Genomic DNA, 24,759 nt, shown 5'->3' with positions numbered 1-24,759 from the left:
TGTTGTTTCATGTTCCATTTTGTTTTATTTAATGTCTTTGTTTATGAATCAAGTTGTAATTTGAAGAACAGACCATGTGCTTGGTCCCTGTGTTGTACTCCAGCTCAGCTGGAGAAACTGGGGCCTCTGGTTTGGATAACATCTCTCCTGTTGCTCATCCTTTACATGCCCAGTGAGTCTGCAATCCCAAAGCATTGCTGGTTTCAGAATTAAGCCTTAAAACTGCGTTTCTGCTGCATACACGTGTACATTCACAAAGTCAGAGGCATGTTTGAATAAACAAATCCAAGCCCTCTCTTGCTGCAAACATTTCCTAAATGTCTCTTCATGGTCTCTCAGGCAGTTTTATCAGGACTGCTTCAATTTTGTGTAAGATTCCTGCTGATTGTCTACCAGGTCCCTTCTCTGCCAGTCTCTTTTCCCCTAGGATGGCAAATCTAACTCCAGCAGTCTGCTGCTGGATCCTGAATTCAGGAATTGTGCTTGTTGTTCTGAAAATGGAAAGCTTGGTGAGACCTAAAGCTACGTGAACACTGAGAAGCTGGAAATGAGAGGTGTGAGCTAGATGGAATTCTCATTATAAGTCTGGGTTTCTTAAATTATTTTGACCTCTAAAACTTAAGGTAGGACAGAATTCAGTGGAGGTGGCTGGGAGTGTGGGTAGACCCTGGTTCTCTGTGTGCTCAGTAAGGGGGTTTGTACTATCAAATAAGACATTTGTTTCCATTTATACAACTTGCAATTTGGTAATAGGCAACAGATGGAAAAGCAGTATCCAAATTCTCTTGTATAGAATGTCTTGTGGATACCATCCCCTCGTTTTGGAAAAACAGGCCAATTCCCAGTCCTGTAAGTGCCATTAAAAAGCACAGATAGTAATAATGAAGAAAGAAAACAGAAATACCTGAAACTTAGTGAAGTGCTATGAAATCTACTACTGGCTTCTGAACACCAACCCAAAGCTGTTTCAGGGTTCAAGGGGTATTTCCAGCCCCATGCTGCTCTGACTGAACTGACCAGTTGGTGGGTGTTCATAAGAGGCTTTAAAGGGCAGAATAAGGAATTTTTGCTTTTTACTACAAGGTTGTAACTTGATTGGCCGAAGGCAAATGTGGACAATGTTCACTGGCAGCAGTGCTGTGCTGTGGCCCTTCCTCTGTCCTTGAGTCTCCAGGTGACGGTCCCAGCCTGGTTCTGTCCTCCCTGGAGGGAAAGATGGACAGAACTGGTGTTTCTGTTCCTTAGGGGGTTTGGAGGGCCCTCTGGTACCCTGGTTTGGTGGGATGGAAACCTTCTGCAGGGCTGCACTGCCTCCCTGTGGCTTCTCCCTTCACTTCCCAAAATGCTGATTTGGGATGGAATTGTGCCTGTCGCACAGCGAGGTCACCCTGGCAGCCCGGGGTGCTGTCACTGCCAGGGGCACCCCTCGGTCCTGCCACTGCCACGCCAGAGAGGTGCCCAGCTCACGGGGCAGTGCTGGGCACCTAACTCAGGGCAGGGTTACATTGGGTATTGGGAAATAATTATTCCTTGGAAGGGGTGCCCAGCCCTGGCACAGCTGCCCAGAGCAGTGTTGGAACCCTCATTCTGGGGGGATTAATCAGATGTGGGATGTGGGTCAGTGGTGGCCTTGGCAGTGCTGGGGAATGGTTGGACTCGATGGTCCGGGGGCTTTTCCAGCCCCAACGACTCTGTGACAGACAAAGCAAGGGCTGGAGTGCTGTGAGAGCACAGTAAGTGGAACTGCAATAGAGGTGTAACAGCAATCCAAACAGATGTAAGTTATAAACCCCAGTCAGTGTTACAACCAAGGTGTAAGATTATGGGCTCACATATTTCCCCTTTCCAAACCGCAGCTTGAAAACTCAATCTGATGTTGCAACAGGTATCTTTAGCTGGGCTGAACTATTCAGGTGACAGGTCAGTGCCTGAGCAAGTCCCTTGCAATCTCTTCATGGCTGAGCAATATGTGGTGACAGGCAGTGCCAGCCCTGACTGTCCTGACATGGGGCACACGGCTCAGGGGATGCTGGCTCTGGGCAGGGTGGCATGCTGGCTCTGGGCAGGGTGGCATGCTGGCTCTGGGCAGGGTGGCATGCTGGCTCTGGGCAGGGTGGCATGCTGGCTCTGGGCAGGGTGGCATGCTGGCTGCTCTTCTTCCCGTTGCAGTTTTAACCTTGCCTTTAGTCTGCTTAACTTTGCATTCATTTTTTTCTGGCTCTGGAGAGTTTTGGCAGTTGGAGGCTGGTGTTGGGTGTGGCAAGAAGGGCAATCACTGCATGGGATTGAGCTGGAGTTTAATGATCTCGTGTTTCATTTGACACCCCATCCCTTGTCTGAGAGGGGTCTTGTGCTGTCCCAGCTGGTCCCTTTGACTGAAAGGGCTCTAATAAAGTTGGTATAAGGGCATTCCCATGTGACATCTGATGCTTTAGGGTTCCCTTGGTGAGTTTAGTGTATGATTTCCTTTATCTGGGAGTGCTGTGGGTTAGGAAGGCTGCTGGGGCAGTTCCCTGGAGGGCAGAGGGGTGGGTCTGCCAGCAGGTGAGATGTTGGTCTGAAGGCTGGGCACTGTGAGCTCCTGCCTAAGCTGAAGGTGATGTCAGGGCAGGGACAGCTGTGCTGCCAGCTGGAGACCAGCATGGGAGGAGAGAGGGAGCCTTCCTTAAGTGCAACAAAACAAAGCACCAGTTTTGTGGTGGTTCCATATCTGCCCCCATGCTGTTTTCCCAGGCCAGAGCAGTGAGCAGTGGTCACTCAGAGCAGCTGTCCTGGGAGCTCCTGCCACTCCTGGTGAGGGGCAGGGCAGGAGAGGCTTTGTCCTCCATTCCCCATCACCAAGCTGTGAAATCCCATTCCTTTCCCTGTGTTTTACCTCCCAGCCCCCGAGGAAAGGTCCGAGCTGTGCAGAGGAGGAGATGGTTTGCTGCTCTGTGCCCAGCCCTGTGCACACAGGAGTGGCTGCTGCTGGGACCCAGGCACCTGTGTCAGCCTGGCCTCAGCTGTCCCTGTCCCCAGTGCATGGTGCTGGCCTCCAGGGCACACGAAGTGACCACAGAGCTGTGATCTCTCTTGTTTTGCTGGAGTGGGTCGAGAACATTGTGTTTTAATCAGCTGTTGTGCTGCAGAAGGACTGAGGAGGGAGCACAGGGGGTCTTGTTCTGACTGAGGAGGAGAGCACAGACAGAGTTTTACGACACTTTAGTAGTTTGGAGGTACCCAGAACTTAAAGCAAATGTCTGAAAGTGTGACTAAGGTCTGCTCCTCCTCTGCATTTGGGCTGGTGGCACATAGTTCATCTTAAGCCTTCTGTGCTGTTTCATGCTCTGCTCCCCCAAAGGATGCTGCAGCCCCACAGGCTGCTCAGTGTGAGAGCACTGATGGGGGATGTGGTGCTTCACTGCTGGTAGAACTTCAGCAAAAGAAATAACTCAGATTTTAAACTGAAAAGGTAAACCCCTCACTTATCTCTAAAGCAGGGTTCCTGGTGCTGCAGCTGTTCTGCTCAGCCCTCCTTGTGTGTGTGCCTGCAGCTGTAGTGTTTCCTTGGTGAAATTATTACCTGTTTGACTCCCACCTGTCTTCCCTCTGCAGACGTGGCAGCCTCTGGAAGATGCATAGAAATCTCTTAATCCTGCAGATAGTGGCAATTAAATCTGATCTGTCAAATATTAGCCAGAAGCCCTGCCCTGTAAAATATTATTTTATCTGCCAACCCAGCTATTGCACAAGGGGTTGTTGTGTTCTGCAAGGCAAAGGTGGTGCCTTTGCCAGGGCAGGAGGTGCCAGTTGCTGCCTGAGGAGTGGCAGTGGGTGAGGTGCTGCCAGGGGCTGATCCCACCAGGCATTCCTGCGAGCTGGGCTCTGGCTGAGCTGCTGTCCCTGTGGGCAGAGCTGTGTCCAGGGCTCTGGCTGAGCTGCTGTCCCCGTGGGCAGAGCTGTGTCCAGGGCTCTGGCTGAGCTGCTGCCCTACAGGGTGGTTCCTGAATACCCAACACACGTGTTTACATCTTGGTGTCCCCGTGTGCAGCTCCCAGCCACATCCTGCTCCTCACTTCTCAACACCTCTCCCCTGCAGAGCCCTGGGGCTGGCTGCTGCTGCTGAGGGCAGGGATGGGGTGCTGGCTGTGCAGCCTCAGTGTTTGATCCAGGTTTGGCACGCCAGCCTGGGCACTCCCAGTGGCTGCATGCCTCGCTGGAGAGACTTGTTTTCTTGGGAGGCACAGTGGAGTAACCTCTGCCCCATGTGATCTGACGAGGAGTCACCTCCTGGCCGGGACCCAGACAAAGCATGGGATTAACTTTGCCCTGTGCTGATTTGTGGCTGCTCAGAGTCAGTGAGAGCTGCTCTCAGCAGTCTGACAGCGGTGCCTGCAGAGATGGGGGCCAAGCTGCTGTGCCTCTGCCTGCTCCCAGCCCTGCTCGCCTACTACATCTACTCCCCCATGCCCGAGGGGCTGGCAGAGCCCTGGAAACTGATGGTCCTCTTGACCCCCTTCAAGGCTGTGGGGCACCTGGTGAGTGGGTGAAGGGCTGCATGGGGAGGGCTGTGGAGCAAGGGGGGGATTCTCGTGGCTCTGGGACTCCTGGAGACGTGGCAGTACATGTGTGCCATGCTGCATGTGTTATGTGTATGTGGTAGTATATTAAGTGAAGGATACTACCACAGGAGATGAAACTAGGCATTAAACTTACTGCAACTCTGACAGATCTAAGAATAGAAAAGATTTAATTGTGCAATCTTGAGAAAAGGCCATTTAGAGTAACTGGAGTATGATGTTGGATGTGACCACAGACTGACAAGCACAGATGAGTTTCTCTTGCTTTACAGTCCTGTGCAGTTGAAGCCCTACTGCTTGAATTGTTTGTTTCTCAGAGCCTATGAGCTCAGCTCCCTCGGCAGTGCTGGGTGTCAGGGGAGGGAAAACCAGAGCTTCTCCGAAATACCCTTGATTTTTGTGGTTTCATGGAAATCTCCTGACAGAATGAGCCTAAAAACTACACAAAGCTAACTATAGGGGTGATAGTGCTAGAGCATGTAGAGATCAAGCTGTATAGACAGAAAAACAAAACTTTTAATGCCGCTGTGCTCTTGCCTACCTAAAAATGGTGTGCAGCTCAGGAGTGCAGGGCTGTGTGTCGCAGGCTGGACAGCTGGTGGTGTGACACCCTGGCTGCACTTCTAGGCCAGTATTTACTGACAGCATGATCCACGTGTCCCTCTGAGCTATTTTAATATGCACGATTTCCCTGGCTGCTGCTCAACTTCAGGCATGTTGCAGACCCTTCCAACACGTGTAAGTGGTCTGTGAAGCTACACATCACATGTAAATAGCGGTGCTGGAGCTCCCACCTCTGAGCTGCAGTAACTGGGAGCTGGTTTGAACCCAGGCTGTCCTTGCTGTGCAATGTGGCTGCAGCAGCGCCACTGAATCGTAAAAACAAGGTCAAAGATGAAGGTCTGGGGGGAGGAAGAGGGCTGAATGTTGCAAACATCTTCCTGGGTGGCTCATAAATGTTTTGAGGCTGCTTTTCCTCTTGCACAGTAAAATCTGCTAAAAGAGGGGTCTAAGGAGTCAGGAGAGAAGCTGCTAGGTTTGCTGGGGGGCTGCTGCTGGAAGGCTGTGCTGCTGCAGCCACCAGCACCTGGGCTGTTGGCACCAAAGGGCACAAGTTTGGAGTTTGCCTTTTCTGTCACTTCATTTATGACATAGTGGGTGTGATTCTCAGAAGTCCTTGAGAGACACCACGTTTATGATTTTCTGGTGGAGACAAGGGTGCATAGCTTTTTGGGATGTGTCCTAAACATCACTCTGGAGGGGCCTGCAAGGAGGGTCCGTGCCCAGGGAGCTCATTGCCCGGGCACCCCTGGCTGGGTCAGACTGTGGCCCTGGGCACAGGCAGGAGCATTGCCTGTGTGCTGGTGGATCATGTGCTGTCACTGGGACATGGAGTGGTGTCTGTGGTGCTGTCCCAGCTGCCTATGAAGCCTGAGCCCGTTCCCCCCAGCTCAGCAGCCCTGCTGGGGTGTGCCCAGCCCGCCCCTCTGTGCCAGTCTCACTGCTCCAGGGAAACTGGGAATGTCTCCCTTTGCCTGCCCATGGCCCTCTGCTGCTGAGCTGGGGAACAGCCTGCAGGAACGAACCAGCCACTTGCTTTGATGCTTGAGCAGAAAATGCTCCAGGTATTTCACGAAGTGCTCCACACCCTCGCTCTGGAACATGTGAAGAGACTGTAAAACGTAACACAACGTCCTTGCTGTGGTTCTGGGGTGTCCTCCCAAAGCTCCCTCCCTCCTCGGCCCCGCTTCTCAGAAACTGAAACTCAGACTCAGCCTTTCCCAGCCCCACTCACAAACTGCCTGTGTCCCTGTGGGGCTGATGGGGACCTTCCCTGCAGGGTGTCCCATCTGGACCCTCACCCCTCGGGATAACTGAGCTGCTGGAAGTTGGGTGGTTGCTCTGCCTGCCCAGGCACAGCCAGGCTCCCCTCCTCCTCCAGATATTTGGGAGTTTTGTCCTGTCTGCCCTGCTCCTCTATGGAAGAGGGAGGAAGTGACTGTGGAAAATGCGTGAGGACCCCAAACCCCGGAGTGGTTGATTTTCCTGTTAACCTGTGACACCCCGTAATCTCACACTGTGACCATGAGGAGTTTTGTATGAGAGCGGGATTTCCTTTCATTTCCATTGGATAATGGCCTGGAAACCGCAGGCAGCAGCTCAGTGGTTTTCCACAATGCAAATTGTCCAGTTGTGGAAAACACAGCTGTGCCAGTGCTGAAAATCCTCAGTGCTGGGGCTCAGGGAATTCCTTTCACCACAGGGGTTTCACAAGCTTGGTGGAGTCACAGCAAGACTCACTTTCACAGATATATTTGTATTTTCAAGAACTAATCCTGGGGGGAAAGGCAACAGTTGAGAAATATTTACATAAACTATGTAAATATTGTGGCTAAAGCTGCAGTTCTGGCACATGTGTGTTTGTTTTCATGGAGCTGAAGACAAGGACCTGTGTTTCCCTTTGTGGTGTGCCAGGGACTGCCCACTCATCTCCATCCCAGTTCCAGCTCACTGGGATTGGCAGGGCTCCTCCTGGCATCACCTGCTCCAAGCCTTCAGAGGGAGGTGATGCACAGGAACACTGAGCATGAGTCTGAGTGCAGGTACAAACCAGCAAGCTGGTGTCAGCGCTGGGCTCTGCCCTGGCTGGGCAGCAGGTGATGTGGTGTGAGTGACCATCACCACGGGCTCGTTCCCATCAGGTGGAGACACCCGGGCCTGTCGTTGTAGTGACTTACACAGCAACTTTACAGGCTTGCACAGAGCATTGAGTGCCCTCATGGAAATTCAGTCAGAGAGGAACTGAGGCTGCACTGAAAGCACTGTTTTCCCTTGTCTTTAGGCTGCAGCTGTTGATCTGCTGGGGCTGATGCACTACATGGAGGCCATGAGGCTGATCACAGTTATCGAGACAGTCGTAGCTACATCCGATGAAAACGTCACTGTGACGAGCACCGAGTTCAACAACGTCCCTGTCCGCCTGTACCTGCCCAGGAGGGCACCTGACGGGCTCAGGAGGGCCATGGTCTACTTCCACGGCGGGGGGTGGTGCCTGGGGGACGCAGGTAAGCACTTTGTCGTGGGTGCCAGGGGTCTGTGTGGAAGATCTCAACAGCCCGTGTCAAGCGCTGCCTTTTGTTTCACGGGATTTACCGCAGGGGAGGGTCAGGGAACCGGTGTGTCAGAAGTTAAAAGCGGGTGGAGGTTTGGGAAAGTCACCTGAAAGCTTCTGCCAAGAGGAGCATTAGGCTGTGTGTGTGTCCCTCCTCCCAAGGGCTGGGCTGTATTCTGAGTGACTCGTTTCGTTTCAGGCATGAAATCCTACGATCACATGTGCCGGCGGGTCTCAAACGAGCTGAATGCTGTCGTGGTGTCAGTCAAGTAAGAGAGATTCTCCTTCCAGATGGGATGAGGGTTTGGAATAAATTAATCTGTTTCAATTAATATAATTTTGCCATATCTGCCTTTGGTCATGTGTCTTCCTGCTGGCTATAAGCATCTGTGAACAGAGGCCATCGGGGTGGTCGTGGTGAACTGTGGTGGGTGGCTGTTTTGGCTTTATGAAGGTGGGTGGGTACCACAATACTGGACCCTCCTGAATAGACTGTTCCCACTTCTCTGGGCACAGAAATAACAAACATCCCCCAGCTCAGGCAGACATTAGCGAGCCCTTGTCTTTGTTAGCAGCAGGCACTAATGCATTTCTCTTGCCTCCACCAGCTACAGGTTGGCCCCTGAACACCGATTCCCGGTCCCGTTTGAAGATGTGTACTCAGTGACGAAGTTCTTCCTGCAGAGCAGGGTCCTGTCCCAGTACGGGGTGGACCCCACGCGGGTCTGTGTCGCGGGGGACAGCGCGGGGGGCAACCTGGCTGCGGCTGTGGCACAGCAGGTATGGCTGAAGCCTGGTTTGCAGGCTCAGAACAGTTATTTTGGTCATTTCGTGACCGCTGACAAACACCTCAGCTCAGGGAAGGCGCAGCTCTCGTGGTCTGTGCGCACAGGGTGTCCCACAGCCTGCGGGATCACGGGGATCCCAGGCACCAGGGGAGCGAGCGTGCCTGAGCCATTCACTGGCAGCAGAGGAGCTGCAGTGTCATCCAGACCCTCAGACCCTAAAAAAGGCTCTCTGCACTCTCGTTGGGGCACACAGCACACTGACCTTAAGCACATATTGACTGGTTTAGGTATGGTGTTTGAAAAGGGAATTTTAACAATCTGACTCATAAAGGTGTAAATAGCAGGGCAAAAACCCCCAACCAAACAAAAAACCATCACTAAGTGTTCCAGTGTCTGATCACACAGTTCAGTGCCTTTTGTGCTTCCCACTCAGGATTATTAAATAAGGCCAACATGATGTTGTTGCTCTCTTGAGAAGTTGTTTGGATTGTAATGAATCTCACTGGGAACACTGGTGAATTTGCTGTGGATGCTGAAGGCAGAAGGTGAGGGAGAAAATGAACAATTTATTAGTGAAGAGGGGAAAAGAATGACATATAAGAAATGTTAGTGTTCAATTCATCACATTTTATTTGTCACACCTCTAAAATGGACAGAATTGCAGTTACTTGAGTTGTAACACCTCAGGGCTAAAAACCAACCAGGTGGATAAGCTCCAAATTGTGCAAAATGATTAAAGGAGATTCAGAAATGTGAAATTTTCATGATAGAAGAATAGAAATTTTCTGCAGTTATAGAAAAAACATTTGTTATTACTTCAGAAAACATTGAAGCCTCCAAAAGAGTATTTCCCAAATAGCGTTATCCTTCAACAGAAGGAATAAAATGAAAGTGTATTTGATGTTTGAGAGTTTTTAGCACAGCACACTGTTTTAGGTGACCTGCCCATGGATTCAGAATTTCTTTACACTGTCCTGGTTTTATTAATCTTCTTTTGCTCATGTTGTGAAGTGTGTCTTATTTCCTTACTTCAGATCTTCCGTCAGCATGGGAGAACCAGCACTCTGAGTGACTCTGTAATTATTTCTGATTTCCTCTACAGCTGTTGGAGGACGCCGAAGTCAAAACCAAGCTCAAAGCCCAAGTTTTGCTCTACCCTGCTCTGCAGACCCTGGACCTGGATCTGCCGTCCTACCGAGACGGTGACAACAAGCCCCTCTTGCCCAGGCGGCTCATGGTCAGGTTCTGGAGCGAGTATTTCACGTCGGACCCCTCTCTGAGGGAGGCGATGGCCTCCAACAGGCACGTCCCTGCCGAGTCGGGCCACCTGTTCCAGTTTGTGAACTGGAGCCAGCTGCTGCCCGCGGGGATGAGGAAGGGGCTGGCGTACACGGCCCCCACGTACGGGGGCGCGGGGCTGGCTCGCCGGTACCCCGGGTTCCTGGACCCGCGGGCGGCCCCGCTGCTGGCCAGCGACGCCCGGCTGCGCCACCTGCCCCGCACCTACATCCTGACCTGCGAGCACGACGTGCTGCGCGACGACGGCGCCATGTACGCGCAGCGGCTCCGCGCCGCGGGCGTGACGGTCACCCACGACCACACGCAGGACGCTTTCCACGGGGCCATCATGTTCACCCTGTGGCCCTTCGAGCTGGCCGTGGCGCACCGGCTGTTCAACAGCTACGTGGAGTGGCTAAAGGAGAACCTCTGAGCCGCCTCGGCTGCCGGCTGGGACTGAGGCCGGAGGAGCCGCGCCGGTTCTCGGCCGCGATTGCGGTGGCCGAGACGCTCTGCAGGGTTGGGACCGGAGCTTTTCTCATCTTCTCTGGCAGGAAATCAGTCTGATTCTAATCTGAGCATCCTTCCAGTGCTGTCTGAGCCTCAAACCCCCAGACTGCCGGGACTGGCCTGGGTTTTCCCTCCTGGCCCTGCAGCTTCTGGGACTCGGTGTCTTGTCTCTGTCGCTGCTTCTTTCTTCTTGTCACAACATCTCCACACCACAGGCGTGTGCCGGTGGGCCAGGCCACTCTGGGCACACAGGAGGCACTCGGTGGCTGCTTTCTCCCTGTCCCTCTTGGCTCCTGTTTCCCATGGGATGTGCCAGCAAGGCCCTGCTGCTGCCGGGGGCGATGGGATGAATGGGCCACCAGCACCAGGTGCCAGGCAGCTGGTGGGACCCACCCATCGCAGGCAGTGGCTGGGCTGGGGCTGCTGTCCCTACCCAGCAAGGCTCAAGGGAAGCACTTGGAAACCCAGTGGGATGGCTGAAAAATTGTGCAAGTGTTTTGAGGTTTGGGGGGGGTTGTTAAAACTTTTTTTAAAAAGCACCTGTCTTACTCATACTCACTTTCTTTAATCCTTGAAGTAGCAGGAAATACTGCAACAAACCAGCACTGGATTTCCATCGGGGAAAGGGAAGCCATGAAGGTCCCAGCCTTACAAGAGCACTGCTGCATGGTCCATGCTCTGCTTATCTGATAAGTCACGTACTGTGTGTTCTAGTTGTCCTTAAAATTGTTTAGTAGTTTTTCCATATGATTTTTTAGAAGTAATTTTTAAAAGTAATTTTTTTAAAAAATTAGGTTAGTAGCTTTTTAGGTTTGAAAAAGAGTTCAGCTTTCTGCGTGGAACAAATAACCTCCGTGTAAATGTTTTGTGTGCTAAACATAAACCCTAAAATTTTGAAGCATGAATACAGGGGTTGTTGGTTTAAGCTAATCAAACCATGACCATGTACTTCATGTATCCTGCTTTTCTTTTGCATAAAAGATACTGAATCTTCAGTAATTCTGGGTTATTTTTCCTGAGTGTGTGCAGCCTGTTCAGATGGAATGTGTTTGGGATGACTGCTGTGCTTTTCGTCTTTTTTAAGCTGAATATAAAAATTAAACTAGTCTTTGATTACAATGCAGTGTGCTTTGTCACTCGAGTGTCCCATTTCTCAGGAAGCAGCAGCAGGTGTGCTGAAGCCAAAGGGTGGCTGCTGCAGACAGCCCAAGGCAGACTCCGGGAGATGTTTTATTTCTTCTGTTACTGTTAATGTGAGTACTGGTAATGTTGAGGTGTTTGGAAGGTATTTCTTGGGTCTCTCTGCCGCACTGCCAGCACATCCCACACTCGTCCATGGACTGGGCTCCTGCCTGCTGGCAGCAGGAATCTCCACTGGAGCTCTGTTTCTCCCACGCTTGAAAATAATTAACAGCATCTTAGTATTCCTGAGGGAGTGGGGCTTTGGGGTTTTGCTAAGTAACACCTTTGATCTGACTTTCTATGCAGTGTTAGGGTCGTGTCCACAAGAATATTGCCTGGATGGGCATTTCTGGGATGTAAATGCGAGTAGGATGAGCCCAATAGTGGTTTCCAGGTATATGGCAGACAAATCCTTGCTTGAGAGACTGTTTAGAGAGGATGTTTGTGTTGGAGGAGACAGGCCCACACCACATCCCTCAGCAGGCTGCACTGCTGTCACCCAGACTGGCTTGGGTAAGTTGGCTTTGCCTCCCTTTGAGAGTGCTGGACCTGCCTGTGCCAGCCCAGCTGGAGCAAACCTGGGGAACCCTCCCTGTTCATGCTGTTCCCTCTGTTGTGGCTCTGGCATTGTCTGCATCATCAGCACTCAATGTCTACCTGTAAGGCAGAAGGAAAATTTATGTTCTAAACAACAGTGCCAGCCAAAAATTGCCAACCTCCCGCTCCATGTTTTTATAGGACTCTCTTGGAACTAGAAGTAAATGCCTTTTAAGCATCAGCACCTAAATATGGAGTCACGATTGATTGGACTGTAAGTGTTTTTTTTAGATTCCTGAAACAGAATTTTGGGGTTGGAGCTGCCTGGTGTGGCACAAAGTGAGACAGTGGAAATGCACCATCGGCATCACTGGCAGGAGGGGCTGGAGCTGCAGTAAGCAACTCATTTTACTGCACCAGAAAACAGGACAGATCACCCCAAGGGAAGGCTTTGGTCTGTCTCCCAGCAGAGGCCGAGGTGGGATTTGGTGTTTGACAGTCAGGGACTCACAGCCCCACTGGAGCTCCCAGGGGAGCCAGGTCCACTCTCAGAGATCAGACCCTCCCAGGATGGCCAAGCACAGGCAGGGTAGTTACAGACTCTCCAGCTCCCCTGTCCCCTGGACAAAACCTGGTGCAGGGGTAGGTGTATGAAGCTCACACTCGTGAGTGAAGGAGGAAATAAATCATCCTCAAAGCATCTGCAGCAGTCAGGGCTTCATTGTTATCCATTTCTTAAGAGCCCTTAACTTTTTGCTGAAGATTAAAAACAAACTGGTTTAAAAACCAACCAACCAACCAACAACCCCCCTAGATATAGAAGTTGGCAATAGTTTTGGTCCTGGGTGTTTCTGGAGCTGCTGGTCGGGTTGTTGCCGGTTGGGAAATGCAGGGAACTCTGCTGGTGTGCTCAGCCCAGCTGTTGTTCCCCTTAGGGCTCGCAGAGGGGCCCCAGTGCTGCCGTTACACATTACCCCACTGAGCTGTTGGGTTTTGCTCTGGTTCCTCATGCTGAGCTTGGCTGTAGTCCTGGCTGAGCCCTGCCCATTTGCAGCCTGTTGTGCCAGGAGGAGCACCTGGAGCTGCTGGCATGGCCCATGGCACCAGGCAGGGAGCACCGGGCACTGACCCCTCTGGCAACCACAGAGACTCTGCTGAGACCCCCAGATCGAGTGTTCCTCAGGGCTGGGGCTGTCTGAAGGCAATGGAATTGCAGGTGCCAGCTCGTGTGACAGGGAGAGCCTCAAAATAACAAGGGTTAGAAACCTGTGCTCAGAAACACGATGAACCAGTGCAGCAGTCACGGAGCTGTAAAGCTGGGACAAAAGCAAACCTAGGGAAATGACATTAAGGAGCATTTCTTGCTCCCTCGCCAGTTCTCTGAGGTGTTACTGCAGTGGGAAGGAAGAAACGCTCCATTTATTCAGTCCCACTTTATCCTTCAGTGCAACAGCAATTGCCTTAATGGACAATATATGTAAAAGCTGGTAAATGAGAAGCCAGTGTTGGCTTTTTTAATTGGAATTTTAAATCAGCTTTAAATCAGTGTTGGAATTTTAAATGAGCTTCTGTAATGCTTAAATATGAGCTGATCTATTGGCCTTGTCTGCATAGAAAAGCTACAACAGCTTTTTATATCTCTTAATAGGGTTAATGTTTGCTAACGGTGAAATACATTACAATAAAGGGGAGGGGGGAAAATGGTAGGGAACCTGTGGCTTCCCCATCCCTGGAGGTGTTCAAGGCTAGCTTGGTTGGGGCTTGGAGCTACGTGGTTTCGTGGGAGGTGTCCCTGCCTGTGGTGGGGGGTGCAGTGAGACAGTTCAGGAGCATCAGTCACCGTGGAGCTGGGTCACTCTGCATTAGCAGTATTTATTGTATTTTCATCCTTGCCAATCATTTCTATATCTCAGTGCTGAATGAAGCAGCGAGCTTTGGAGTGGTGATGTGTTACTGCATGAAAACTAAGTTCTGTTCTTTAGTGCTCTGCTGTAATATAATTCAGTGTATTGTTTCACTGGTTTGCGAACCGTGGGAAGTGGCTGAGCTGCGGCAGCTGCTGTGTCGGTCTCTGGGTGCAGTAGGAGAGGCTGAAGGTGACTGCGTGTGAGCAGGGAACGAGCCACCAGCTCTGCCCTCCTGCGGCTCCCGGGCATCTCCCAGGGCATGGGGTGGGGAGCAGCGCCCTGTCCCTCCGCACGCCTCCTGCCGCCCCGGGCAGTTTCCGAACGGATCCCTGTGAAGTGCGAGCGTTGTTTGCAGCTCCCTCGGCGCACAGTGGGCAGCCCCACCCTCCCACCGCTCCACGTGCTGCTCAGCAAACACGTCCTGCCCCGCCGGGACTCCTTAGGATTGAACGCGGCTCGCACTCGGCGTGACGGCAGCCCTGGATGCTGGAGCCCTGGATGCTGGAGCCCTGGATGCTGGAGCCCTGGATGCTGGAGCCCTGAATGCTGGAGCCCTGAATGCTGGAGCCCTGGATGTTGCAGCCCTGAATGCTGGAGCCCTGGATGCTGGAGCACGGCGCAGACGCAGCACCCACAGCCCCGGGGATGGTAAGAGGCCGGTACTGGGGAGCCTCTTCTGTTCCTCTGGGGAGCCTCTTTTGTTCCTCTGACGAGCCCGTTTCTGAGCGAACCTTGAACTGCTTTACCTGCTTACCTTAAAACTGATCAATCAGCCTTTTTCTAAGGCTGCTTAGATTGATAGATACACTGCCTAAATCAATGTATCTGTCAATGCAGGAACTCGTAAATTGTTGTTGGTATTTAGAATGCTACGCTTTCCAGATTTAAAACCTCGCTAAGGTGTGGAGTTTCTGGTCAAGAGCCAAGCAGCCAGGGCTCGGTAGGTGCTGCAGCTGAGGTGACTGAGCAGAGTCAGCATTCTGTAGCATTTCTGTCCCCCGCGGGGCACAGAGGAAGTGTAGAGACCTGCTAGAGGTAACTTTGTTAAGTTTTGGATGTGCTGTGCTTTGTCCTGGCTCATGGTCTACCTTTAAAATGAAATGTGGTGCTCTGAGGGCAGAGACCTGTGAACAGGTTGTGGACACTGGAACACCTTTGAAAATGCTCAGCCTTAGCTTGAGTTCAGTTTTGATCTATGTCCAGGTTTCTAGCATTTTGTTTTCCCTGCTTTCTAATTGTTTGCTGACACTTTCCTTTCAGCTCTCACTGAAAGCTGTGTCCTGCAGCTCCCTGCAGTGCCGGCTTTGCCGAGGAGGAAGCAGGGAGAGCACTTGAGATCCTTTTCTATTTCCTCCCTGTCCTGAAAGGATTTTGTTCAACCAACCTTTAGATAGAAAGCAAGCAAACTTTGTCCTCAGGCAAGCTCATGCATGGTGCAGCTTCCTAGAAAGCCTTGGCAGTGTGCACAGGAGAGACACTCCATCCTCCGTGCTCTCCTGGTACCCAGCTACCAGCAAAGCTGTGCAAAGCACACCATTAATGGTTCTGTTAGTTTAATAAACACAGCTCTCCTGGCTTCCTAATGAATTCCAAGTAATGTTGTGAGTGTGTCTGCCCTGCTGCTAATGAGCTCATCCTTCATGAGCCTTGACAGCGAACTTCTGCTTGGGTGATGAGTGAGAGCTCATGGGACCGGCGTTGGGTAACGGGGGCAGATGATTCCTCTGACAGGGCTCTGACAGGGCACTGACAGGCCAGTTTCACTTTCCTGGCCCCTGGCACTGCTGTGGCTTTGGCCGAGCAGCAGCTGGCATGTCATGGCAGGTGCCTTCAGGGGCTGCTCTTACTTCAAACTCCTCACACAGGTCTTTGCTCAGGCAAGTTTTCATCTTGCTCCATAACTCTGGTCAGTGGCTGGAAGTGCAAATTCCATGTGTGAGAGACATTCTTTCACGTCAGGTAACACATGAAGGCTGGAATGAAATTGGAGGGTATATTCACCAATTACAGCAAAAATATAAACATGTAAATGTTCTTTTACTCATCTTTGTTTTTTGTTTGTTTGGTTTTTTGTTTGTTTGGTTTTTTTGTTTGTTTGGTTTTTGTTTTTTTGTTTTTTTGTTTTTTTTTTCCTTGTAACTTTCCAGGCTGTGAATGAGACCAGTGGCTGCTTGCAGACAAACAGAGTCCTAGAAAAGTATTATCTCTCCACCATGTATACCCTTGAGTTCATTTTAGGCTTCACTGGAAACACCATTGTGGTGTTTGGCTATATCTTCTGCCTGAAAAAATGGAAAAGCGGCAACATCTACCTGTTCAATTTATCCCTCTCAGATTTGTTATTTCTGTGTACTCTGCCAATGCTGGTGAACAGCTACTCCCGAGATCGGTGGGCGAAGGAGGACATCCTGTGCCACAGCAACAGATTCCTGCTGCATGCCAACCTGTACAGCAGCATCCTCTTCCTCACTGCAGTCAGCGTGGACCAGTACATGCTCATAAAACACCCCTTCAGGGACCACGTCCTGCAGAAGAGGAGAACGGCTGTTCTGGTGTCCATTGCCATATGGATCGGGGTGATCCTGGAGCTGCTGCCACTGGTGCATTTCCTGGAGCCTCTAACACCTGCCAACAATTACAAGTGTCTTGATTACGCGAGCTCTGGAGACCCCACAAAAAACCTCATCTACAGCGTGTTCCTGACTGTCTTCGGGTTCCTCATCCCTCTCTTGATCATGTGCTGCTTCTACGTGAAGATGGTTCGTTTTCTTAAAAACAGGAGCGAGCAACTCAGTTCTCCCCTGGCCCTGGAGAAGCCTCTCACCCTCGTGATGCTCACCATGGGGATCTTCTCCCTGCTCTTCACTCCCTACCACGTCATGCGCAACGTCCGACTCGCTTCCCGAATACCGGCCTTGAACGTCCCCGAGTGCACGCAGGGCATCATCAGCGCCATTTACGTCATCACGAGGCCCTTTGCCTTTCTAAACAGTGCCATTAATCCTGTTTTCTATTTCCTCATGGGTGACCACTTCAGGGAGATGCTGATGGCCAAAACAAGGCAGCTCTTGCGCAGGCTGACAATCACCAGGAAGTGACTGAGGACGGAGACCCCCCTGGAGTGGGTGACGGCAGGGAGGACACTCTCTGAGGGAGAACATTCAGCCATGTGCCTTTTTATTAGATAACTTTGTGCTATAGAATAAGTGTAAGCTGATTGTGTTCCTGTAAATGCACCTGTTGCCTTATTGTGCAGGAGACCTGCTGAGCTGCCTGCAGCAAACCAGGGGAGATGCTCACTCCCAGCAGTGCAGGGGGACCCTGCTCTCGGAGCGGGACACCCCCCAGCACATCAAGATTGTCAACAAAAGAACATCGAGTCAGCTCTTGGAGGGAAGAACACACTGCTCTCAAATAACTGCTTTGGGAGCCATAATGTGACGCTGGACAGCAAGGCAAGCTCACAGGGGCATTCTCCCAGTCCCTTATCAGAGCACGGAGCTACCCAGCTTTAATGTAGTTGTCTGTAAGTGCCAGCAGAACGTATATCCTGAGGCAGAATTTGGACCTTAGAGTTCAAACTTCATTAGCAGTTCTGCTAATTAACCAGGAGCTAATAACGAGCCAGTCCCTGCCTGACATCCCTGTGGGATCGATCAGGAGCACAATTTACTCTCCAATGGACTGCCCCATGTTCAGATGGAAAGGGGGAAGAGATCAATTGAGTAATGTCCCTGTAGGAGTTTGGGCTGGAGAAGGAGCTGCCTGGAGGGAGTGGGGGCAGGGTGTAGGCAGCCCCCTTCCCTGCCTGCATTCCTGCAGGAGATGAGGAGCCCCCAGCCCTGCTCCCCAGCATGGGAAGTGGGACACCCGCTGGGTCCCATCCAGGTCAGCCTGGGTTCAGCTCTCTCTGATGTGTCGATCATCTTCGATGTGCTTCACTGTGCCAGAGATACCAGCCCCAGATAATAAACCTTGCATCCTGCTTAAGAAAACAGAAAAAGTCTCCTTTGTGTTGTTTTACTCTAGTTGCTGATCTCTGGGGTGTCCACGAAGCCTCACCAGCTGCCTTGGCCCACGTCACAGGGCCCCGTGCCCTGGCACGGTCCTGTCAGAGCGTTACCAGAACAGGGTCTGGGTCCCAGCAGCCAGGGGGGTGACTCTGGGTTCTTGGCAGAAATCCAGAAGAACTTACAGTGTTGCTTTTGATTCTTTTAGCACAGAAACAGCCATGCAGAAGCTCAAGTTGCTTTGCCAGCTTCAACGTCCTGCTCGAGGCTGGGTTTGCTGGGAGAGGAGGCACTGCCTGCCCAAAGGCAGCCAGGTGTCACTGCCCTGGGTCCTGCTCTGCTGTCCTGCCCATCGAGTCTAGTGCAAGCCCTGAGGCAGGGCTGGGGCCGTGGGCACACGGGCTGCCACTGCCCTCTCCAGAGATGTGTCTGTACAGCACGTGGCATCCCATGCCTGGCTATCGATGGCCAGGAGGTGATTTCTCTTCGTAAGCAACGTGTAGTGACAGTTCTTGTGGATTAATATGCTCAATGAGTTGTTTTGCTGTGTCCACAGAGATGAGAGGGGTCATCTGCTCCTCCTGAGTGACTGAATCACTAAGGATGCGTGCCTGTGTACACGCCAGCATGGCATTTACCCACACAGCTGTTCCTGCCGGCTGGGCACCCACAGGTAATCATCTCCAAATGTGTGCTCTTTCTGTCACTGTATACCAAAGATCCATCATCACAAAGGTGCAAAGTCAGAACTGGTGCCAGCACCTGCACGGGTCACATCACAGCACCTTCTCTTTAGCTGGGGACCTCCAGACAGAGACCTGCTGGCCTCTGATCTCCCCCTCCTTCTGAGACAGCCCTGCTTTGGACCTTTGATTTAGTGGCAGTCTCTAAAGTCTCCATGACCTCCGTTTCCCCAAACTTGTGGGTGAAATTTCTGGTCATTACACAGTTTACTGTGGTGTTGCTGGTCTTGCAGTTAAAAATGTGATCAAATAGAATTAAAAACTCTGTGTTGAGTTCCACATGCATGCTCCTCTCTGCTTAATTCTTCTATTCCTGAGTAGTACACTGAATTTGAACTTGAATTAAGAAAGCCCCAAAACTCAATCTGGTTCACCTGAGCTGGGCTAACCCATTCTGTGTGCAGGTGTGGGTATGGGTGATGGGCTGTGGGTGCAGGTCTCCCCCTGGGCAGAGCCACACTTGGACTCTGGACAGCGGCATCAGCACAGCTGGACACATGCTTTGGTTCGGATCCAGCCGGGATTTTTTTGGTTTCATTTTGTTTTGTCTTCCCTTATTTTGGGTGGGGACTGGAAATGCCTCCAGAACAGGAATTCAGATGTGAGTCAGCCTGAAAATAGTCCAAGTATGTTTTAGTGGCAGTAAGTGATCTAAAAATAGCTGTTCCTGGGATGGGCCGTGGGGAGGGCGAGGGGCCGCCCTTGTCTGCCCGGCCCAGCAGCCACTTTGCCAGGCAAACACAGGGCCAGGACACTGGGCTGCTGTCAACCATTGCTGGAGGTTCCTGGTGGGTCAGTGTGGGGGGAGATGTGTTCTCCAGCAGATGCCTGGTTGGAGGGGATGGAGCTGCAGGAACCTGCCCTTGGAGGGAAATCGCAGCGAGTGCCACACCCGCTGGAAAACACACGGGTCTGCTTTTTTATTCACTCCAAACCCAAGGAAACCTCAGCTCATCTGCAGCTCAGAATGTCTAAAATGCCCTGCAGGGTTTCTCCTGACATTTGGAGGGTATTTCCAGGATTTGCCTTAGTTCCCATCACCTCTTGCCCTGCCCCTGCCTTGGTGGTGCTGCTCTGGGGATGCCCTGCTCCTTCCCCCAGCCCTCCTCAGTGCTCTGTGCCACAGCAGCTCCTGCTCGGAATTATTTTAAAAGTGATTTCTCAGATCTCTCCAGCAGAGCAGGAGTGCCCCCAGGGAGCTGCAGGGGCCGTGGGTTCAGCTCAAGGACTGGCTGTCCAGCCCTGGACATCTGGAGTGAGCTGGCACCTTCTGAGTGCCACGGTGTGTCCAACCATGTCACTGGCACATGGCAATTCAGAGTTAACTGCTGCTGTTGACAGCAATGGAGACGTTAATTCAGCTAACTTCTGCTTGCTTTCAATTTGGTTTCTACTTCCTAAAAATATTTAAGCTAAATAACCTTCCTGGAGCCCAGGAGGAACTTTAGGCTCTGGTGAGTCTCTGTGCCAGCCCAGCACTCGCCTTTGGTGGGTGAAGTGTTGTCACCTGAGCAGCCCCCCAAGGTCCATGTGCAGCATGAGGTGTCAGCACCACACACTTCAACAGTAGACTTTTACATGTTTGTTCAACACAGCTTTTGGATCAGCAGCATCAGGGCCTGCCCTGAGCTCATGAACACCTGAGGGCAGGGCATTGCAGGTGACTGATTGCAGGGCAAGGTGTCTGTCAGACTCATCTTCCTTTCAATTTTCCGTGTCTTACTGTTCTATTGACCTGAATAAGAGAAGTGGAACATTTAACTGCTGCCTTGCCTGTTCCTGTGCTCTTGCCTCACTTCCTGACATAGTCACATAAAAATCACAGGATGGAAGGTCTAATGAATAACCTTCCAGCTGAAATAACTGAGTAATTTGATAAATAAAGCAATCCAGCAGCTTGCCTGATGACTTCTGAAATAAATCATGTGCTCTCAGCTGCTCCAAGGCTTAATCTTAGGAATTCTCTCTCCTTCCCAGAGACCTGCTCTGTTTGGTGAGTGCTGTTCAGGAACAGACACAGCCCACCTGTTGTTGGCTTGACTATTTCTTTCTGATGGGAAAGATGAGGACTGAACCTGGCACAGTCCAGCTTTCCAGACAACCAGAGGAAATATCCTGAGGGAGCTGCTGGCCTGCCCAGCGGGGTGATGGAGTGCTGGGATGGGTGGAGGAGTGTCCCACTGCCCGGGTGAGGGGCTGGGGCAGCTGGCAGCGCTGATGAGCCAGAGGAGGGGATGGATACCACCTGCCCCAGGAGCTCCATCAGAGAGGGTGTGAGGCCCAGAGGGGTTAACCAGGAGCCCTGGTACTGCTTCCTTGCCTGCACAAGGATGGCAGTGCTGTGCTGCCTGCACCACGTGGGTGGGAGCACCCTCAGTGCTGTGCCACGCGGGCACGAGGAAGGACCCGGCTGAACAGGTAAGAACAAACCGGCAGTTCTCAAATGGCTTTTTTTCTAGCTGAATAAATTAGAGCAGAAAAAATTACTGCTGAACATGGCATTTCTCGGGAAAGCCTGTTTAGATTATTTGCTGGAGACAGAGCTCGTGTGAGCACTGTGTGGGTGTTGGGCTGCGGTGGGACAGGCAGATGGAATCAGGAGTTACTGGGGAGAAACAAAGTGACCCAGTTTGGTTTATCTGGCAGCGGAAATGTGTGTTTGGTGTTCGTGCAGCAGTGTGAGGGGGAACTGCTCCATGCTGAGGGTCTCTGTGACACAAGCAGGAGTGTTGTGGAATGTGGCCCATGGAAGCAGGGCTGGCACACGTGGCCCGTGGCTTCTGTGGATGGAGCAAATGAGGGGCAACGTGCAGAAACCTAATCCACAGAGCTGGGTGACAAGTGAAAATACCCAGAAATATCCCCTGTAAGTAGAAGTTCAAAGAGCAGATGTAACCCAAGGCATCAGCCAGGAGCTGCACACGAGGACTGCAGGGATTCATGGCACCTCTGTCCTCGGCTGATTGGGGAAATGGCTCGGGATGTGGGAATCGTTCCAACTCTCCATCCTTGGAACAGGAGCTTTAAAAATCACTTGGACTTCCTCTTTGTTCCTTTAAACAAACAGCCCCCATGTCTGCTTTCCCCTGATCAGCCCGTGGAGAGTCTTAAAACGAATGTGGCTTTACCTGATAGACCTTGTGCTCACGTCTGCTTTGTTACTGAGCAGCTCCTGGCACTGGAGGAGTTTGCCATTCTCCCACTGGAATACAGCTCCTGGGATGCCTGCTTGTGTTTCCCTGGCAGATTTACTAGCGGAAATCCTCCTCCTGCAGGAGCACAATGGCTGGGGGCTCTCCAGGGCGAGCAGCAGCCAGGGAAAACAAACGTGGTCCTGCTAGAGCACATTTCTGCAGAGGCCCAAATTTAAAAACTTTGGATATGAGGTTCAGTTACCAGAGTTTTATATTTAGCAAAATATATTTTTGAGTGAAGAGAAAGTACTTTATTATCCTAACATTGTCTGTCTTCATGGTGTGTGGAGAAATTCTGTTTTCTCTGTACTTCAACCCAGTATTTCTGCAGGGAAGGGTTTAGCTATTGACTGCCCTAAGCAGTGCTGTCTGAGGCTTTTGTGTATACTTCTGTCACAGGTAAATAACCTTTTCCTGACCAGGGAGCAATTTATTTTCAGTTCCTATTTGCTTTTCAGCGTTTTTATCTTATTTCCTCTGAATTAGTTGTTCTGCATTTCGGGGCAGTCATTATGAAATGGTGGCACTTTGTGCTGCTTGTTTTGCTTCACGTAGAGAAGTGTCCCAAGATGCTTTAGATGGCTTGATTTCCACAAAATCCCTTTGGATTCAGGGTTTGGTTGTGTTTCAGGATGACTCCCAAGTGCCAGCCCCTGTCCTTGCCCTCCCCCAGGACCAGTGCCCGTCCTGCATCCTCATCTGGAGCACGGAGTGGAGTTCCTGGGCAGATGCTCTCTCCTCTGCTTTGATCTCTGCTGTTTCCTAGAGGGATTTCAGTAGTATCCTCAAAGGAGCCTGAAATTACTTTTCCTGTTCCCATCAGAGGTTAATTCAGCCTTTGTTTTCTCCTGCCTGCAACACCTTTGGGCTGAGTGTTTGCTACAACTTGGCAAGGGAAGAAATAACATCAGAATTGACCTTGTACCAAAATAAATAGAGAGGAATTGATGTTTAGTCACAATTATCCTGTCCTCATTAACAGTTCCTCTGCTCACTGTGACACGAGGTTCCAAGGGGTTTGGTGTGACTTTTGTAATATTTGTGAAAGCAGCTTTTCAGGCTCTGCTGCCTGTGTGAGGAAGAACAAACCTGCTCACCTCCTAAAATGCTTTTCAGATCGCTCAGTGTAACACCCATTATTGCTCTACACAAGACAAAGGTAAAAATAATCAGGCTGAAATGCTTCCTCTTAGCTACTTTACTCTTATTTTGAATTATATCAGAGAAATCAGCTTTTTTTCCTGAAAGTTGCTGCCTGTCATTACAGTGATTCTGTTGCACTAATATCATTGAACATAAGAGTCTGCAAGGGTTATTTTTATCATGATGGGCTTAATTTTGATTTCTTGGGCTGCTTAAATCTTATTTTAAAGAAGGTTTCTGCTTCACGCCTGTAACAGGCAGCCTATAAATCTGTTTAATGCACTCACTGTCTGGATGTGCCACTTCTTATTTACTTTTCTGTCCTGTAATAGTATCTTTCATATTTTTCCTTACATCCATTTCAAAAACAGACAGTATAAAGGACAGTGCCTCTTTCCCTAAAAAAACCCCTCCAATTAAAATATGACTTAATAATGAATTCCCTGCAATCTGATTTTTATGGCATGCAGCTATTGTCATTACTCAACTATAAAGAGATCAACTTTAAATATTGAGTTCGAGACCCCAGCTGCTGTTTACAGAATGAGCTGATCATTAACCCTGGCTCTGGGGATATTGCCCTATGCCCCAGTATGCCCAACTGGTGTGTACTGGGCGAGCTCTGCTTTTCTCTCAGTGGCATGGCAGGATGTGGACGGGCTGTGCTCTCCTGGAATACAGCCAGGGCTCTGGATGAACAGGATGGATGTTTCTATGAACAGTTGTGTGGTAGAAAAGCAGATCGTGGAGCTTGGTCTGTGTCAGGGTGTTCTGTCTGTCCCCTGTCAGTCCCCTGGCTTTGTGCTTGTCACTGGTTACCTGGAGGGGTCTGTCACTCAGTTTGTGACTACGAAAAAGCTTCTGAAGTTGTTCTTTTTTGGCATGGTCTTGGTGAGAGCAAGACAGAACCAATGCTTTTGTTGTCTTTCCCTTTTTTTAATCTGATAACTTTTACTCTGTGCAAGACAGGATGGGGTTGGTGCATCTGGATGGGGGCTGTTGACCAGGGAAGTTGTTCTAATGACGTAATGTGGCCTCTCATGGTGTGAACCCAGTGCCCCCCTCCCCAGTACTGTGTTGGTTAGTTCCTCAGGCTGGGAAAATATGTGCTGTAAAAGTGCTTATCTGAAGGATGTCTTATAGCAGATGAAAGTAGGTCTCAACTAGACCCATGGGAATTAGCAGGATCTTCTGAGGAAATTGAGGACTGTGGTTTGCTGAAGAGACTGAAGGATATATTGGTTTGAGTGTTCCAGTTTGCAAGGTTGGAGGAAAACTTTAGGCATCACTTCAACGAAGGGATAAAAAAGTGATGCCCTCTGCCAGGCAGGGACCTGAAGAGTCTCAGCTGTCCCACCCCACCTGAGCCTCTCCTGCCCCACCACCCCCCATCCCACCAAGCTTCCCTCCCACTCTGGCAGGGATGAGTGCTCAGTCCTGTCCCAGAATGTGCCTGCAGCCCTGTCTCCTCCAGCACATTGCACCATCCTCCCCTGCATTTGGGGGAAACGTGCAGGAGCTGAAATGTGGTCCCAAGCTCCTTGGCAGGCTCTTCCCGTCGCCTTGAGCTGCATCACCAGCCTTATACTCTACTATTGCAGTGTACGTGCAAACCAAGCTGCAACAACCCTCTGTGGTCACATCAGAATGAAATCAGACATTGAAATGCAGTGTCCCTCACTGGCAGGAGGGAACTGCTGCTCCCTGTCCCTGCCTGCCCATCTGTGGCAGTGCTGGCAGTGTGACTGCATTGTACAGTGTGGGGCTGGAGGGGAGGCTGTGCATTATTTCATCAT

General features: G+C 51.0%; 2 protein-coding genes across 3 annotated transcripts in view; both read left to right on the top strand.

Annotated features, from left to right (window-relative positions):
• The first annotated feature begins 4,172 nt into the window (after positions 1-4,172).
• Positions 4,173-10,218, top strand: AADAC (arylacetamide deacetylase). The gene is made up of 5 exons (XM_027891909.1): positions 4,173-4,517; positions 7,402-7,624; positions 7,871-7,940; positions 8,280-8,451; positions 9,562-10,218. The coding sequence occupies exons 1-5, from the start codon at positions 4,380-4,382 to the stop codon at positions 10,168-10,170; spliced, it is 1,212 nt and encodes a 403-aa protein (XP_027747710.1). The 5' UTR covers positions 4,173-4,379; the 3' UTR covers positions 10,171-10,218.
• Positions 10,219-14,493: 4,275 nt separating this feature from the next.
• The window catches only part of SUCNR1 (succinate receptor 1), an 18,105-nt gene continuing 7,839 nt past the window's right edge, over positions 14,494-24,759 (top strand). The window contains exons 1-2 of one of the 2 annotated variants that reach the window (XM_027891916.1): positions 14,494-14,521; positions 16,021-17,314. In XM_027891916.1, coding sequence (XP_027747717.1) covers positions 14,519-14,521; positions 16,021-16,971 — 954 coding nt within the window. In that variant the 5' untranslated portion in view covers positions 14,494-14,518 and the 3' untranslated portion in view covers positions 16,972-17,314. Of the gene's footprint in view, positions 14,522-14,752; positions 15,918-15,987; positions 17,315-24,759 lie in introns of those variants that run through there. The other variant, XR_003572117.1, reaches the window with a different exon arrangement.

This window comes from Empidonax traillii, unplaced genomic scaffold, assembly GCF_003031625.1.
Source record: "Empidonax traillii isolate 1590-97213 ecotype Southwest subspecies unplaced genomic scaffold, ASM303162v1 scaffold334:size599637, whole genome shotgun sequence".
NCBI classification, from domain to species: Eukaryota; Metazoa; Chordata; class Aves; order Passeriformes; family Tyrannidae; genus Empidonax; species Empidonax traillii.
Note: the sequence above shows the minus strand (reverse complement) of the source record. Positions and strands in the feature narration are given on the sequence as shown.